The sequence below is a fragment of the Hordeum vulgare genome, chromosome 7H (assembly GCF_904849725.1).
Source record: "Hordeum vulgare subsp. vulgare chromosome 7H, MorexV3_pseudomolecules_assembly, whole genome shotgun sequence".
Lineage (NCBI taxonomy): Eukaryota > Viridiplantae > Streptophyta > Magnoliopsida > Poales > Poaceae > Hordeum > Hordeum vulgare.
The window spans coordinates 553,001,250-553,018,362 of NC_058524.1; the positions used below are offsets into that span (position 1 = coordinate 553,001,250).

A 17,113-nucleotide genomic window follows, 5' to 3' on the forward strand; every position below is an offset into this window, starting at 1 on the left:
GATCATGTCAAGTAATAATATAAACTAGAATAACTTGTCTCTCATAAGACCTAGTCCTCGCTCTTAGATATAATGTCATAAAATAGAATAACACCTATGGCTCCATGATGAATCACAGAGATCCAACGGTCTCCAGCTTGTGGCTTGCGAACCTTCTTTATTTCTCTCCATGCTTCAATTTGGAGTCTTTTTATCTTGATTTGAAGTTAATCAAGTATGGAGCATAGAACTCAACCCTTAGCGGGCTTCTAATTCTCATTTGACCTTCTGAGTCCATTCACGGAGGCACTACATCATGTGGCAGTTGTTGTTGAAGAACATAATAATAACCTAGTTAGCAATGTAATCAACACCATTTATGCAATAGTGGAGCGTACTTAATTAGGAAACTCTTACCGAGACATTTCGGCGAATGTCATGCGGACTCAACCTATGCACTAGTGGCATGTAAAATGAATAATTTTGGCCAATTCCAAAATGATACGGGAAGGTATCCCTAGAAGCCAGAACACCGGCAACAAGAAAGTGGAGAAGATGGTCCTTCTCCTCCCAAGTTAGATGTGATTCATACATGTAGTGTGTCGTGTCAATTAATTTTCGTAATTCAGTCGAAGCAACGAAATAAGCTGTAAATTATAATTTAACAAATTTAGTATATAGATGAACACCAACTATTTCTAAATATAAATGCAAATTACTTCACATGGAGGTAAAACAGGAAGCATATCATCAACAACCACCCAAATTTTGTAATAATTTAATGTTTCAAAAATACTTAGAAATTTTGTAATTGTCCACAAGACGTGGGCATTATATAAACCATTCAAAACGACCACATGTGCTACGATCATTCAGAGGACAATTTGGGTTGTTGTTGTTGTTTGTACAACATGTAACATGATATAATTATAACTATGGCCCAATAACTAGGAACCTGCAACGTGTGGCCAAAGTTTTAATAGACGATGAACACCACATGACATGTAAATTGCGAGAGGAAAACAGGTTGACTACACCAACTATTTATAAATATAAATGCAAATTACTTGACAAATATGGTTGAGAAACTAACATGGAGGTAAAACAGGAAGCATATCATCGACAACCACCCAAATGTCGATGTTGTCTGGCATATTATCTTTAGGACAAAGATCGAAGGTGATTTCCATTCCCTTCTGAAGTCCATATGCCATGCAAAGATCTTCCCACTTTGGGCACCCAAGTTCTGTTCGAAAAACTGAATTAAATACTTGGATAACAAATGTGTGACCATGTATAGTCTTCAGCTTAGCGCTCCTCGTCTCAATTCTCTCGTGGTCTTCGAAACCGAGCCTCTCCAACACATATCTTCTTGCATGGCAAGGGAGGTACATATCGCCGTTCTCGTCAAGCTTCATGCTGAAGAACCTATCGTCTCGCAGGTGAGGCATGTTGCACATACCCCGAGAGTCGCCGCAATATTCATACTCCCAATATCCATCGTGAGACATTTCCTGTTTTAATGTGGTAAATGTGTATAAACAACAATATAATCGTGACACACTATATATATCGAAAGAATTGAATATCTATATATAATAACTCTTCATGCTCGCATCATGCATCATCATATATAACAACAAGTCCTACTAATTAATCATCATCATACATAGTTAAATAAAGTGTGTCACGATTATATATAACAACAAGTCTACGTCGATGCGGGAACTACTTCTATATATAGTTAAATAAAGTAGTTTTATTAATTAAATCAACTAGTTCAACTACTAAGCACTTACTATAAATAAATAAAGTAGTACTTACTAAAAACAAACTACTTCTATATATAGTAAAATAAAGTAGTTTATTAAATCAACTAGCTAGTTCAACTATATATGAAGCATTTACTATAAATAAAATAAAGTAGTACTTACTAAAAATAAACTAGTTTAACTATAGTTCTATTATTTTTCTAACTAATTATATTAAACACTTTCTCTTATTATTTTTTCCTTTTTCCTCTATTCTAAATATGAACATATTCATAAATGACTTTGATCATGCACAATTTTCCTATACATACACAATATGAACATATACATAAATTGACAAAGAAAATACTAAGAACAAAAAATCATTAAAATTCTATAAACAAAATTTCAACAGAAAAAAATCATAAAAATTCAATGAACATAAAAAAATTATAAAAATTTGACATATTCGATCTTTGCATATATATCAGCGAAACAAATAGCGTGCTATAAAATATAGCGAGACCCTTCTCCAAATGCTACACAAGTTATAGCGCGCTAATAACGTGCTATATTTCAAAATAGCGTTTGCAAAAAAATAAAAAATATATCCATAAATGAAGTATTTAAGTATTTTTTGCGGGATAAGTATTGAAGTGCCTTGAGACACAATAATATAGAAACATAATCTAGCCAGAAGCATGAATTTTAAACTAAATCTCAAATTGTAGTCAATTTATTTAATATATCAACCATAAACATTCAGCAGGCTAAATCTATACCGTGCACGGATCATAAAGTAAACCTGTGTTGACCTACATCTACTCTGAAGATTGATCTCCTATGTGAGTTAACATACAAAGAGCACCGGACCTATCTGAGTTGACCTTATTTTTGAAAAAAAAATCTTTGCTCACGGCGACGGTGTCGGGGACGGCGACGGCGACGGTGAGCTGCGGCGCGGGGCGGCGCGGCGCGGGACGGCGTCAGGGCGGCGCGGGACGGCGCGGGGCGACGACGACGTCAACGGCGAGACGGACAGCCTGTCGGCGTCGGGATCGAATGGAGAGAGGGGGAGTGATCAAAATTTCTAAACTGACGCTTATATAGCCCCACCTTTAGTCCCGGTTGGTGGCACCAACCGGGACCAAAGGTCTCTTTTCAGCAGCCCAAAGAGCGGGAAGCACAGGCATTGGTACCGGTTGGTGGCACAAACCGGGACCAAAGGTCACTTTTCAGCAGCCCAAAGGGCGGGAAGCAGAGGCATTGGTACCGGTTGGTGGCACAAACCGGTACCAATGCCTCCCTTTAGTCCCGGTTGGTGCCACCAACCGGGACCAAAGGCCTTGCGCGGTGCGGTGCTATGTTTAGTCCCACCTCGCTAGCCGAGAGGGGCTCGGAGTGGTTTATAAGCCCTGCCGAACCAACGACTTCGAGCTCCTCTCTATTGCAGGCTTACGGGCCTAAATTCACTCTGTGTGCTTGTGGGCCTATTGGGCCTACTGCGGGCCTGCATCCTGGCCCTAGTAATGGGTTTCTAGTCGTATGCAGGCCGTGGTGGCCCTCTAGGTGGCACTTTTTTAAAAAAAATACTGTTTTTTTGCTTTCTTTTTTGTTTCTAATTACTTATTTATTTTCTTTTACGATAATTCTTTTTTCTATTAAAGTTTGTAACAAAATTCTAATTACTTATTTATTTTCTTGTATGATAATTCTTTTTCTTTTAATGATTTGAACAAAATTCTAATTACTTATTTATTTTCTTTTATGATAATTCTTTTTGCTATTAAAGTTTGTAACAAAATTCTATATAATTTTAGTTTCAGTAATACTAGAGGCAAAAACTGGATGCACTTCGTGTACAAAACGGACAATCTCTTTGGAAGAATCAGGGTTTCATACGGAAACTCGTCTGTTACAAAGGGATTTCATTTTTTTGAACTTATTTGGACTTCATAGTTTTTTTGTGTTCAAAATGCACCATTCAAAGCAACATCATCAATTTACAACCCTTTCTGACTTCATTTGTTATTTTTCATACATTTACTGATTATTTTGAGCTATAAGACCATGAAATTGAAAAGCATTTGAAATGAACTCTGAAAAGGTTCCAACCTGGCATGGTATCATCATTTCACCCACATAGCATGTGCGAGAAAGTTGAGAGGGTTACGGCAAAAACTGGATGCACTTTGTGTACAAAACGGACAATCTCTTTGGAAGTATGAGGGTTTCATACGGAAACTCGTCTGTTACAAAGGGATTTCATTTTTTTCAACTTATTTGAACTCCATAGTTTTTCTGTGTTCAAAATGCACCATTCAGAGCCACATCATCAATTTACAACCCATTCTGACTTCATTTGTTATTTTTCATGCATTTACTGATTATTTTGAGCTATAAGACCATGAAATTGAAAAGCATTTGAAATGAACTCTGAAAAGGTTCCAAGTTGGCATGGTATCATAATTTCACCCACATAGCATGTGCAAGAAAGTTGAGAGGGTTACGGCAAAAACTGGATGCACTTTGTGTACAAAACGGACAATCTCTTTGGAAGTATGAGGGTTTCAGACGGAAACTCGTGTGTTACAAAAGGGATTTCATTTTTTTGAACTTATTTGAACTCCATAGTTTTTGTGTGTTCAAAATGCACCATTCAAAGCCACATCATCAATTTACAACCCTTTCTCACTTCATTTGTTATGTTTCATACATTTACTGATTATTTTGAGCTATAAGACCATGAAATTGAAAAGCATTTGAAATGAACTCTGAAAAGGTTCCAAGTTGACATGGTATCATCATTTCACCCACATAGCATGTGCGAGAAAGTTGAGAGGGTTACGGCAAAAACTGGATGAACTTCGTGTACAAAACGGACAATCTCTTTGGAAGTATGAGGGTTTCATACGAAAACATGTCTGTTACAAAGGGATTTCATGTTTTTGAACTTATTTGAACTCCATAGTTTTTCTGTGTTCAAAATGCACCATTCAAAGCCACATCATCAATTTACAACCCTTTCTGACTTCATTTGTTATTTTTCATGCATTTACTGATTATTTTGAGCTATAAGACCATGAAATTGAAAAGCATTTGAAATGAACTCTGAAAAGGTTCCAACTTGGCATGGTATCATCATTTCACCCACATAGCATGTGCGAGAAAGTTGAGAGGGTTACAGAAAAAACTGGATGCACTTCGTGTACACAACGGACAATCTCTTCGGAAGTATCACGGTTTCATACGGAAACTCGTTTGTTACAAAGGGATTTCATTTTTTTTGAACTTATTTGAACTCCATAGTTTTTCTGTGTTCAAAATGCACCATTCTAAGCCACATCATCAATTTACAACCCATTCTGACTTCATTTGTTATTTTTCATGCATTTGCTGATTATTTTGAGCTATAAGACCATGAAATTGAAAAGCATTTGAAATGAACTCTGAAAAGGTTCCAACTTGGCATGGTATCATCATTTCACCCACATAGCATGTGCGAGAAAGTTGAGAGGGTTACGGCAAAAACTGGATGCACTTCGTGTACAAAACGGACAATCTCTTTGGAAGTATGAGGGTTTCATACGGAAACTCGTCTGTTACAAAGGGATTTCATTTTTTTGAACTTATTTGAACTCCATAGTTTTTCTGTGTTCAAAATGCACCATTCAAAGGCACATCATCAATTTACAACCCTTTGTGACTTCATTTGTTATTTTTCATGCATTTACTGATTATTTTGAGCTATAAGACCATGAAATTGAAAAGCATTTGAAATGAACTCTGAAAAGGTTCCAAGTTAGCATGGTATCATCATTTCACTCAAATAGCATGTGCGAGAAAGTTGAGAGGGTTACGGCAAAAACTGGATGCACTTCGTGTACAAAATGGACAATCTCTCTCGAAGTATGAGGGTTTAAAACGAGAACTCATCCGTTACAAAGGGATTTCATTTTTTTTGAACTTATTTAAACTCCATGCTTTTTGTGTGTTCAAAATGTACCATTCAAAGGCACATAACAAATATCTAGCACAAGGAGAAGAAGGAGAAGCGACCCCCACAACAAGAGACGACATTCTTCTTCTCTCATATATGGTGGACACTAGCTCACCTCATTTTTCAACCGTCGATGATGGTCGCTACTCCTACTTCCCCTAGTGCATAACAAATATCTAGCACAAGGAGAAGAAGAAGAAACAACCCCCACAGCAACAGTCGACATTCTTCTTCTCTCATATATGGTGGACACTCTCTCACCTGATTTTTCGACCGGCGATGATGGTCGTTACTCCTTATTCCCCTAGTGCATAACAAATATCTAGCACAAAGAGAAGAAGGAGAAGCGACCCTCACAACAACAGTCGGCATTTTTCTTCTCTCATGTATGGTGGACACTCCCTCATCTGATTTTTCGACCGTCGATGATGGTCGCTACTCCTTCTTTCCCTAATGCATAACAAATATCTAGCACAAGGAGAAGAAGGAAAAGTGACCCCCACAACAAAAGTGGTTCCGCGGCACGCCACGTGGTTCCGCTGCACGCCACGTGGGACTAATGGTCTTTCATTTTTAAATGACTGTTTTAATCAAAAACAGATATGTTACAAAAGTGATTTCATTTTTTGAACTTATTTGGACTGAAGACTTTTTGTATATATATGTGGTCGAAATGCATGATACCATGAAGTTAGAAAGGGCTAAACCATTCAAAAGTAGCAAATGAAGTTAGAAAGGGCTAAACCATTCAAATTTGGAAACTATAATGGCACAAACAGAAACTAGACATATATAAATTGGTCCAAGTAGTACATGATACTAGTCCAAACAGTACATAATAATAGCTACCATATATATATATATACAAGTGTTCGACGTTGAGAACACTACTTGTCTGAATCGTCTGAATCAGAATGTCCACCTTCCTCGAGGTGACGCTGGCCATAGTTGACGACTCGAATCTTGCGGTACAACTCGTATGAAACGTATGCATCTTTTGCTGCATACTCAATGTTGATACGATCAAGTGGGGCCTTCTCCCAAAGTTTGTGCTGAGACTTTGGGAAATTGGTCTTCATATTACCATACTCCTCGTCGATCAAGGCAACTGCCATATGAGCCATCGAAGTCCTGACATGTCGAAGCCTGAATACCGTTTGGAGATCAATGAGGCAACCAGTTGGTATCTCAATACCGAAGATGTACCTCATATTCAGCTTGTCGTTCGTTATGTCAACGGTAGCAAAAATGATGCCGCTGCGAAGGAAGTCCTTGAGTTCTGGACAATGCTTGTCACTACTGCAACAGAAACAAATTAAAATGGAACAAATGTTACATACTGCTGCAATAAGGAAACATGTTTCACTACAACTAAAGAGAAAAATGTCTTTAGGATTCAAATGGAACATATTGCTATCCTATGCAATTTTCATATCCTATGAATTGATCAAGAAACTGTAAATTAACTATGACATATATATATATATATATATATTCTCCCACGGTTTTGCAAATATTCAATAAGCTAGACATATTGCATATTGCTATCCAATGGAACCTAGAGAGATCACTATAGATATCCAATGGAACCTAGAGAGATCACTAGCTATATGCAATTTTCATGACTATGACATATCATATTGCTATCCAATGGAACCTAGAGAGATCACTAGCTATATGCAATTTTCATAACCTTGGATCAAAGAACGCCGCATAAAATTGTATCACTACAACTATGATTTCAATGGAACATATTGAACCAATCAGATTTTTCAGATCATGGAACACTATTCCAATCAGATTGTGTTCCCTTCAAATAATCAAAATTGTTTCACTACAACTATTTGAAGCGAACCAACTATGATTCCAATGGAACATATTAAACACTAGTTGATTCTAATAAGATTTTTCAGATTATGGAACACTATTCCAATCAGATTGTGTTCCCCTTCAACTAATCAAAATTGTTTCACTACAACTATTTGAAGGGAACCAACTATGATTGAAACAAATAAACTTACAATGTCATTACCTTGGATCAAAGAAAGCCTCAAAACTTACCTCGCCCATTGGAAGATCAAGACATGGTGTTTGAAACATAGTTGGATGATGGCAACACCGCGTTGATCGGCCGTGTACTCCAGATCAAGCCCCAAGAACTTCTCATGGTCCACTGCGGCGTCAAGCCATCGTTCCTTCAACTGTCTAAGAAAATGCGGCACCTCCCTGCTCTCGTTCGTGTACACGACATCGAGCTTGGTCTTGCCATGTGCGAGCAACTCTCCAAAGCGAGTTGGCATGGTGGAAGAAGAGAAGGGAAGAAGAGAGGGGAAGAACAGAGCGAGAGCGAGAGAGGAAGAAGAACAGAGAAATGGCGACGCGACAGAAACTCTGCTTCGGTTGTGGTTTTGGGAAGCGGGATGCAAACCATTTGGGCCTTTAGTCCCGGGTTGAGCCACCAACCGGGACTAAAGAGGGATACCAACAGTTGCCACCACTACGGCAGGCCACGTGTCAGACCTTTAGTCCCGGGTTGAGCCACCAACCGGGACTAAAGGAGGATACGAACGGTTGACACCACCGCGGAACACCACGTGTCAGTCGCTGGATCTTTAGTCCTGGTTTTTTGGCGCGAACCGGGGCTAATGCATCGAACCGAACCGGGGCTATTGCCCCGCTATGGCTTGGCAGCTCCAACCGGGACCAATGCCTGGCATTGGTCCCGGTTTTAGTTTGAACCGGGGCTAATATGGTTTTGGGCTTCGACTGAAAGACCCATTTTCTACTAGTGCTACCTAGCAAATGGCATCTATCTGAGATGGTCCACATCTCTGAAGACTATCTCAAACCCTGCGCCAGGAGACAAGAACTACTACTTTGCCAAGCGTCAAGAAGCTTGCAGGAAGGATGTCGAGCGGGCATTTGGTATGCTCCAATCTCATCTTGCTGTTGTTTGGTACCCCACTCAGACCTGGTCTAAAGATCAAATATGAGAAGTCGTGACTTGCTATGTCATCTTGCACAACATGATCATTGAGAGTGAGCAGGAAGAGCTAGTGTTTGACACTAAACCATATTACAGGTAGGGTTCTCTTGCCCAAGTTGATCACCATCTACCGGCAACCTAGACTACCTTCCTCCACATGCGTTAGGAGATCCGAGACCCACAGGTTCATCAACAACTGCAGGACGATTTGATGGAGCACCTATGAAGGCTCAAGGACAACGCCTAGCTCGATGTGTGATGAATTATGAGATTTTGTTGTTGAACTATTTTGATTTGTTGAACTATTTTTGATTTGTATTGATTTCTGTGATGAATTATGTGATAAAAAATAAAGGATATGTTTAATTTGTGCCGAAGCACGTTGAATATGGACCAAAACTGGTCTCATTTTACGCCGAAAGTGGGTCAATTTGCATAGAAAATGAACCAAAATCGACGACACGGACGTTCTTGAGGGTGCAGCTGGGAACCCGAGCCCCGTATGCCGATTTTTCCGTCGCCGCGTTCTCAGACGATGCTATTTCACGACCGGAGGCCGAACCTCTGGAGATACTCTAATATCATAGAATGGTGCGTGATGCAATCATGAAATCATCCGCCGGCTATCTAATTACAAGAGTCGGGATCCTTTTCCTGTTTCTCTCCGGTTTCAAACATGCTGCAAGTGGAGGCGAGATGAGAATCATATTCCCTGCCATCGTTTCACACACCTGCCACTTGCCAGTTGCTAGCATCACCCCGGCATGGAATAAAGGCAACTTCCGTCGCTTCCTTGCTAATTAAGCTTATACTGTACGATACACCCCATGCACGTACCTACGCACGTACTCCCCTGACCTCCGATGCAACCAGTGTCCTGAGTGCACCAAGCACGGCACCATGAAGCCGGAAATTTACCCTGCCATCATGCATGTGCTCACCGTCTCACCGATTTGATCCGTCTCCCCTGCACATATACTCGCTCTATAAAAGTTGGTTCCCAGGAGCCAAAGCTAAAGATCGATCGATCATCGGTGCGGGGGAGAGAAAACCGCATAAACAAAGCCCATCCCACACACCAAAGAATCGATTCGATTCCCCGTGTGGAGACGATGATATCTTTACTTAGCGCGCTCGTACCGCTTTTAATCGCCTTTCCACTCCGATCACGTCCGCCGTTCGATCCCCGCTAATTTCCCATGGCCGGCTCGCCTCTCACCTCCAAAGAACCCTAGAAAGGTTGGCTGCCTGGCTACTTAGCTTCTCCCTGAAAGAACTCTGGAGCTCCCATAGCTCACACAAAGGCAAATTAAGCTGCCCATGTAAGTATGTAGTGTACACACACATGCTGACAGACAGGTTCGGCTAGCTAGTTGTGTAGATCGTGACCCCGCGTATACCTTCCTTCTCGCCGGGGTCTTCGCCGGCCGTCGCTTTGCTTGCCGGCAAGGCTTCCGGGATCCCCCCCTCCCGCCCAGCTACATTTGGCCTGACCAAAAGCTTCTCTGCTAGCGCGTGACAAGGCTTCTGCGCGTGCGTGCGTGGCTTCGTGCATGTGTTCGACAGGCCAGAGTGGCGTCCTACCGCAAGCTTCATCTTGGTGGTACTAGCTTCTTGCTGCTCCTGCATATATGCCGTGAGCACTCGCCAGATGAATGCCACTGTCGCTGACGCGCAAGCTCTGATCGACCAGACACAGACAGTGCGTGCTGCGAACCTGTTTTGAAGATTGAGTGAGTGGGTCAAAATTAAGATGATCGTTCGGTTGTTGCCAAGTTTGTTTCATCGTGTTTTATTCGATCTGACCTGTGTAATTAAGCCTCTTGTCTCTGTTTTGTTGGGATGGACACAGGATCGAACCTGAAACGTGGTGCTTGATCGAGCTCGAGGTGAGGTTGGCGACTGATCGAGGATGGCCGGCAACCATGACGCGCACCACGAGGACTTCCAGCTCAAGGACACGAACCCGCTGCTCGGCGAGCAGTGGCCCAAGGGCGCGGCCGGCCCGGCGCGCCCCGCCGTGGGCGGCGGCATCGCCGGGTGGCTGGGCATGGACAAGCCGTCCAGCACGTACGACCTGGTGGAGCAGATGTTCTTCCTCTACGTGCGCGTCGTCAAGGCGAAGGACCTACCGCTGAACCCCATCACCGGCGCCCCCATGGACCCCTACGTGGAGGTGAAGCTTGGCAACTACAAGGGCACCACCAAGCACTACGACCGCCGCGCCAACCCGGAGTGGGACCAGGTCTTCGCCTTCTCCAAGTCCCGTGTCCAGTCCAACGCCCTCGAGGTCTACCTCAAGGACCGGGAGATGCTCGGCCGCGACGACTACGTCGGCCGCGTCGTCTTCGACCTCGGCGAGGTGCCCACCCGCGTGCCCCCCGACAGCCCGCTGGCCCCGCAGTGGTACCGCCTCGAGGAGCGCCGCGGCGGCGACGCTGGCTACAAGGTGCGCGGGGAGCTCATGCTCGCCGTCTGGATCGGCACCCAGGCCGACGAGGCCTTCCCCGAGGCCTGGCACTCCGACGCCGCCACCGTGCGCGGCGAGGGCGTCGCCAGCGTCCGCTCCAAGGCCTACGTCTCGCCCAAGCTCTGGTACCTCCGCGTCAACGTCATCGAGGCGCAGGACGTGCAGCCGCAGTCCCGCGGCCGCGCCCCCGAGGTGTTCGTCAAGGCGCAGGTCGGCAACCAGATCCTCAAGACCTCCGTCGTGCCCGCGGCCACGCTCAACCCGCGCTGGAACGAGGACCTGCTCTTCGTCGTCGCCGAGCCGTTCGAGGAGCAGCTGGTGATGACGGTGGAAGACCGCGTGTCGCCGCGCAAGGACGACCTCCTCGGCCGCGTCCAGCTCCCGCTCACGCTCTTCGAGAAGCGCCTCGACCACCGACCCTTCGTGCAGTCCCGGTGGTTCGACCTTGAGAAGTTCGGCATCGCTGGCGCCATCGAGGGCGAGACGCGGCGGGAGCTCCGCTTCGCCAGCCGTGTCCACCTCCGAGCATGTCTCGAGGGCGCGTACCACGTCATGGACGAGTCCACCATGTACATCAGCGACACCCGCCCCACGGCGCGGCAGCTCTGGAAGCCGCCGGTCGGCGTGCTCGAGGTCGGCATCCTCAGCGCCACCGGCCTGCAGCCGATGAAGAACCGCGAAGGCCGCGGAAGCACCGACGCGTACTGCGTTGCCAAGTACGGCCAGAAGTGGGTGCGCACGCGCACCATGATCGGCACCTTCAGCCCGACGTGGAACGAGCAGTACACGTGGGAGGTGTTCGACCCGAGCACAGTCATAACCATCGGCGTCTTCGACAATTGCCACCTGGGCGGCGGCAACGGAAACAACGGCGGAGGAGGTGCAGCAGGAGGAGGAGGGCCTCCGGCGAGGGACGCACGCATCGGCAAGATCCGCATCCGCCTGTCCACGCTGGAGACCGACCGCGTGTACACGCACGCGTACCCGCTGATCCTGCTGGCGCCGTCGGGGGTGAAGAAGATGGGCGAGCTCAGGCTGGCCGTGCGCTTCACCTGCCTGTCGATGATGAACATGGTGCACCTCTACACGCAGCCGCTGCTCCCCAAGATGCACTACCTGCACCCCTTCACGGTGACGCAGCTGGACGCGCTCCGCTACCAGGCGATGGGCATCGTGGCGGCGCGGCTGGGCCGCGCGGAGCCGCCGCTGCGGCGCGAGGTAGTGGAGTACATGCTGGACGTGGAGTCCCACATGTGGAGCATGCGCCGGAGCAAGGCCAACTTCTTCCGCGCCGTCTCCCTCTTCTCCGGCGCCGCCGCCGCCGCGCGCTGGTTCGCCGACGTCTGCCACTGGAAGAACGTGGCCACCACGGCGCTCGTGCACGTGCTCCTCCTCATCCTCATCTGGTACCCGGAGCTCATCCTACCCACCGTCTTCCTCTACATGTTCATGATCGGGCTCTGGAATTACCGCCGACGCCCGCGCCACCCGCCGCACATGGACACCAAGATGTCCTGGGCCGAGGCCGTGCACCCGGACGAGCTCGACGAGGAGTTCGACACCTTCCCGACGTCCAGGCAGCAGGACGTCGTCTACATGCGCTACGACCGGCTGCGGAGCGTTGCCGGCAGGATACAGACCGTTGTCGGCGACATGGCCACTCAGGGGGAGAGGCTGCAGTCGCTGCTCAGCTGGCGCGACCCGAGGGCGTCGTGCCTCTTCGTCTTCTTCTGCCTCATCGCCGCGGTGGTGCTCTACGTCACGCCGTTCCGGGTGGTGGCGCTCGTCGTCGGGCTGTTCCTGCTCCGGCACCCGCGGTTCCGAAGCAAGCTGCCCGCCGTGCCAAGCAACTTCTTCCGGCGGCTGCCGTCCCGAGCCGATAGCATGCTCTGAATAATGAGCGACCTATATATAAGGCTTGTTCTTCGATCAGGTCATGAGAGACCCAGAGTTCAGACTTTTGATTTTCATCTTATTACATGAGAGTGTTTGCTGAGTTTGGACACTATAGGTTTGAGAATTCCCCCGTGTAACTATCTTTGTCTCAATATAATGACAATAATTGCATGCTTGAAGGAGGGGAACTTTTGGAATCTGGATGTATATACACTATATATGCAAAAGAAAGTAAGCAATTCAATAAAAAGTCTAAAAATTCAGAAAATATTTTTGAAATAAACTTGACCTTCCATTATACTTATAAGAAAAAATTCCATAAAAAAGAATTACACTTTGACTTTTTTTCAAAAAGGACATTTTTTTGTCAAAATAGCACGAATAGTGACCTAAATTAGCAAATAATTTTTTTTCAGAAGTCAATGTTGACTTTTTTTGCGAAAATTTATGTACTAGTGCAAAACAAAGTCAAGTTTAATCTAAAAATACTTCGAAATTATTTTAACTTTTTAATTAGTTATTAAAAAGAAATCTTTACATAAGATGCATATACAACGAGGAACCAAAATGTATTTCCCCATGCTTGAAGCTTTAGAAATAAAAATGTTTTTTTAGAAAGGCAATATATTACAACCCTTAAAATCAAGATCATACAAAGGACACATAGCAGAACAACACAATGTCAGAAGTAACGGTTTCATACAACCAAGTTATTTAAGAAAAAAAAAGTACAAAACCTCTAAAAGTTAAGCCAAACCAAACAACACGCATCACCAACCATCAAGATTACCCACCGTCGTTAAATACATTCTAATTGCCAGAAAGATTCTTCAGCAATGACGCCTCTAGTAAGGGAACGATATCGCCACCGAACCAACAATAGAGGCAAATCACATTTTTCCGCCCCATCGACCACTAGTGGTCCATCAATCTTACGATCTACCTGCGATCATGAATGAAAGTAGAAAGATGGGTGGCACCTGAAGGGATTTCATGAGCAATGAGGATGCCACCGTGGTTTTCCCATGCCACATGTCCTTCTTACAAATCTTTGTTGAGCAATGAGAGAATTACAATGATGTTTTTTATCTACCGAGCTAGGTTATGAGTATGAGGCTTCCTCGTTACCTTATCCGTTGGTGGGGCTTCATTTGTCCTTATATAAATACACAACGGTTGGTAGCTTTGTAGCTATCTTTGGGGAATGTGATACAATAGGGTAATCATGCAATTGTAGGAAACAACTGTATCCCCAAAGAAGGGCACATGTTCTTATCCCTTACGACTGTCTAATAGGGTGCAACAGGGCACAGTGCTGAAAAACCCTTAGACACGAGCAAGGTGACTTGGTCTAGATTCGCTCGTAGGGCATCCTCCTCGGAATAAGCACTCTTACTCACCAACAAGCCCCCGCCAATACGTGAAATGAGGCTATAATATATGACCAATCGCTGCTATAAGGAATGGGGAAGTATCACCCGACTGTCTTTTCAATCAAGCCTTTTCCCCGAAAATTTGTTTAGCTGATGAACATTTCGGCTCCCTCTTTTTTAGTGTCACCGGTCTACTTCTCCATTTGGGTTGGTGGTTCTGTAATTGCCCCGGGTTTCAGGCTACTTGCTAGTCTGGAGGGGCGTGACTGCGAACCAAGGAGGTATCCACACGCTCAAAGGGTACAAAAAATAGGGGCCAGTGGGTGTGCCATAGGAGCCAAGTTCCTCCCATGCAATCATCTTCCCCTACCTTCCCTCTCAAAAGCAATTATCTGCCCAAATCGGGATGGCCATTGTTTCTTAGAGTCTGAGCATCTAATGCTAGGCGGACCTTGATACCCTGGTCAATCATGGCCTCTCATAAACCATAGATATGGAGTGCCTGGTCAGGACAACAGAGGCATCGCCTAACCTCACAAGTGATTGTGTCGTAATTTTATGGACTTCTTCAAGTGAAAACTGGATCTCCCACATCCTCGACTCCTCAAGTATGTGTTGGAGTTTTACCGCATGGAGTTGGTAAATTTGAACTCCAACTCAAACTCCTTCCTAGTGTTTTTATCATCTCAATGAGATCTTGCTAGGTCGGAGTCGTCGCTTGAGGACTTTTTGCATTTCTACCAGGTGTTAATGTCATACAGACAACTAATGAATCAAGGAGAAAATGAAAGGGACATTATATTTCTTGCAAGGTGTCGACTAAGCAGAGATAAAAGCAAGTAGAGGGATATAATCTGGTCCCACAAAAAAGGGAGTGAGAGGAAGACCCAATAATATGATGGAATTAGGTTGGTCACAATGAAAATATCATAGACAGTATTGCCAACTAGGCATTTTTGCTAATGTCACACATAGTTAAATGAGAAAGGAGAAGATTGAGTATTATGATATGATATTGTACTGCTTTTGTAGGGGCTTGAATTAAAGGTTATGCTTTATTGCAAATTAATGTTGGCCAGATAGGTCATTACAAGCACAACACTCGAACCACATATTCCCATGATAAAGGACTACCCACATGAATTTTAAACTAGACGGGCCGGTCCAGGAGCCACTCAATTCACCTCACTGAATAGAGCAGAAAGAAAACCATATTTTGCATTGAATAAGATCATTGCTCGTGCATTGCAAAGATAGCATAAACATTCTAGTAGCTTATCCCATGACTACAAGTCTATTATTATGATGGTGCGCTCAAATATTAGAAAGTTTTTGTAAGGAATCATCATGATTCAACTGCCATCTTATTGCTAAGCACTTACTTGGTAATAATTTTTGTAAGAAGTTTTTGTATGCAATAATTATGATTCAAGTGTGATCTTATTGCTAATCACTTATTTGGTAATAACTAGCAAAAGAGCTCGTGCGTTGTAACGGAAGAGAAAATAACACACGCTCTGAACGCAATATATTTTCACGTGGCATCACATTTGTGTTGCGGACGATGGCTTTAGTGCTCACACAACGAAAACGTGTTTGAATATACAGTCACTCGAAATAAGATGAGAAATATGTTGTTTCTCCCCACGAGGTTTTTCAAAGGTGTGCATGTGTGGTTAACGATGTTTTCTTTCCTCTCAATTTGGTTTTAATTTAATGGATGTTTATTGCAATTGTATCGTCGCCGGAAAGAGAGAAAAAAAGGACCGTACACTACAGATTAAGTTTGCACCAAAAATAATATTTAAGAAGTATTCAACAGCTAAAAATAACATCCTATTTAAATTCTACATATTTTTTTAATCAAATTTTATATATAACATGTTAAAATCGGAGTTACCGTTTAAAAATATGGATAATTTTGTTTTAGATAAAATTTGGATTGATTAACTGAAAAGTTAGGGTTTTTTGTTAAAATACGGAGTGCGGGTTGATTACCTGAAACATCAGGGGTTTATAGAACAATGCGAAAAAAAAATTCGTTTTCTGACTTAAATCCGGACTGCATGTTGATTACCTCAAACATCAGGGGGTTTTCTGAAAAATATAAAAACAATTTGTTTTTTGACTTAAATCCGAACCGCGGGTTGATTTTAGGAAACGTCAGGGGCTTTTTTATAAAATTGGCACGACGGATGACAAAAGCAATCGATGCTTTATTATTAGGGAGAGAGTTATGTAATAATTTTTTGTACTACCGCCCACGACTACCGTGCTACTACCGCACATGCCTTCTGCCTAAAACATGAGAACAAAAGGGTAGCCGGTAGTGCTGGGCGGTACGCCCCAGAGCGGTATTACCACTCAATTTCATCAAAAATTATACGCTGAAACGAACACCGTGTTCACTCTAATCCACGGAGGGGCTTGAATCGTCTTGTGCTACACATGAATTATCTGAAAGACTAAACGCATACGATTAGTCTATAAATACATTATCATCAATCACCAAAACTAGTGGGGTACAAATATGCTCCTACACGGCTGAAGCTTATGTATTACATACACTCTGATTACATAGGTACATTTTCAGTGCCGCGTGTGGCGGGGGGAGGGCACAACAACTTTACCCTAAACAACATTAATGTAAACCGTACA

The 17,113-nt window shown here is 44.0% G+C and overlaps 1 protein-coding gene across 2 annotated transcripts; it reads left to right on the forward strand.

Moving 5' to 3' along the window:
* Positions 1–9,753: 9,753 nt before the first annotated feature.
* On the forward strand, positions 9,754–13,261 carry LOC123412789 (FT-interacting protein 1). 2 transcript variants are annotated; one of them, XM_045105723.1, is made up of 2 exons: positions 9,754–10,453; positions 10,569–13,261. In XM_045105723.1, exon 2 carries the CDS (start codon positions 10,629–10,631, stop codon positions 13,077–13,079), a length of 2,451 nt encoding a protein of 816 aa, XP_044961658.1. In that variant the 5' UTR covers positions 9,754–10,453; positions 10,569–10,628; the 3' UTR covers positions 13,080–13,261. The 2 variants fall into 2 exon arrangements, with proteins under 2 accessions (XP_044961658.1, XP_044961656.1); XM_045105721.1 differs by having other exon boundaries at positions 9,754–10,449.
* The last annotated feature ends 3,852 nt before the right edge of the window (positions 13,262–17,113 follow it).

Excerpts from the sequence above, each read along its gene's own strand:
- LOC123412789 (XM_045105723.1), top strand. The coding sequence starts at position 10,629 with ATGGCCGGCAACCATGACGCGCACCACGAGGACTTCCAGCTCAAGGAC.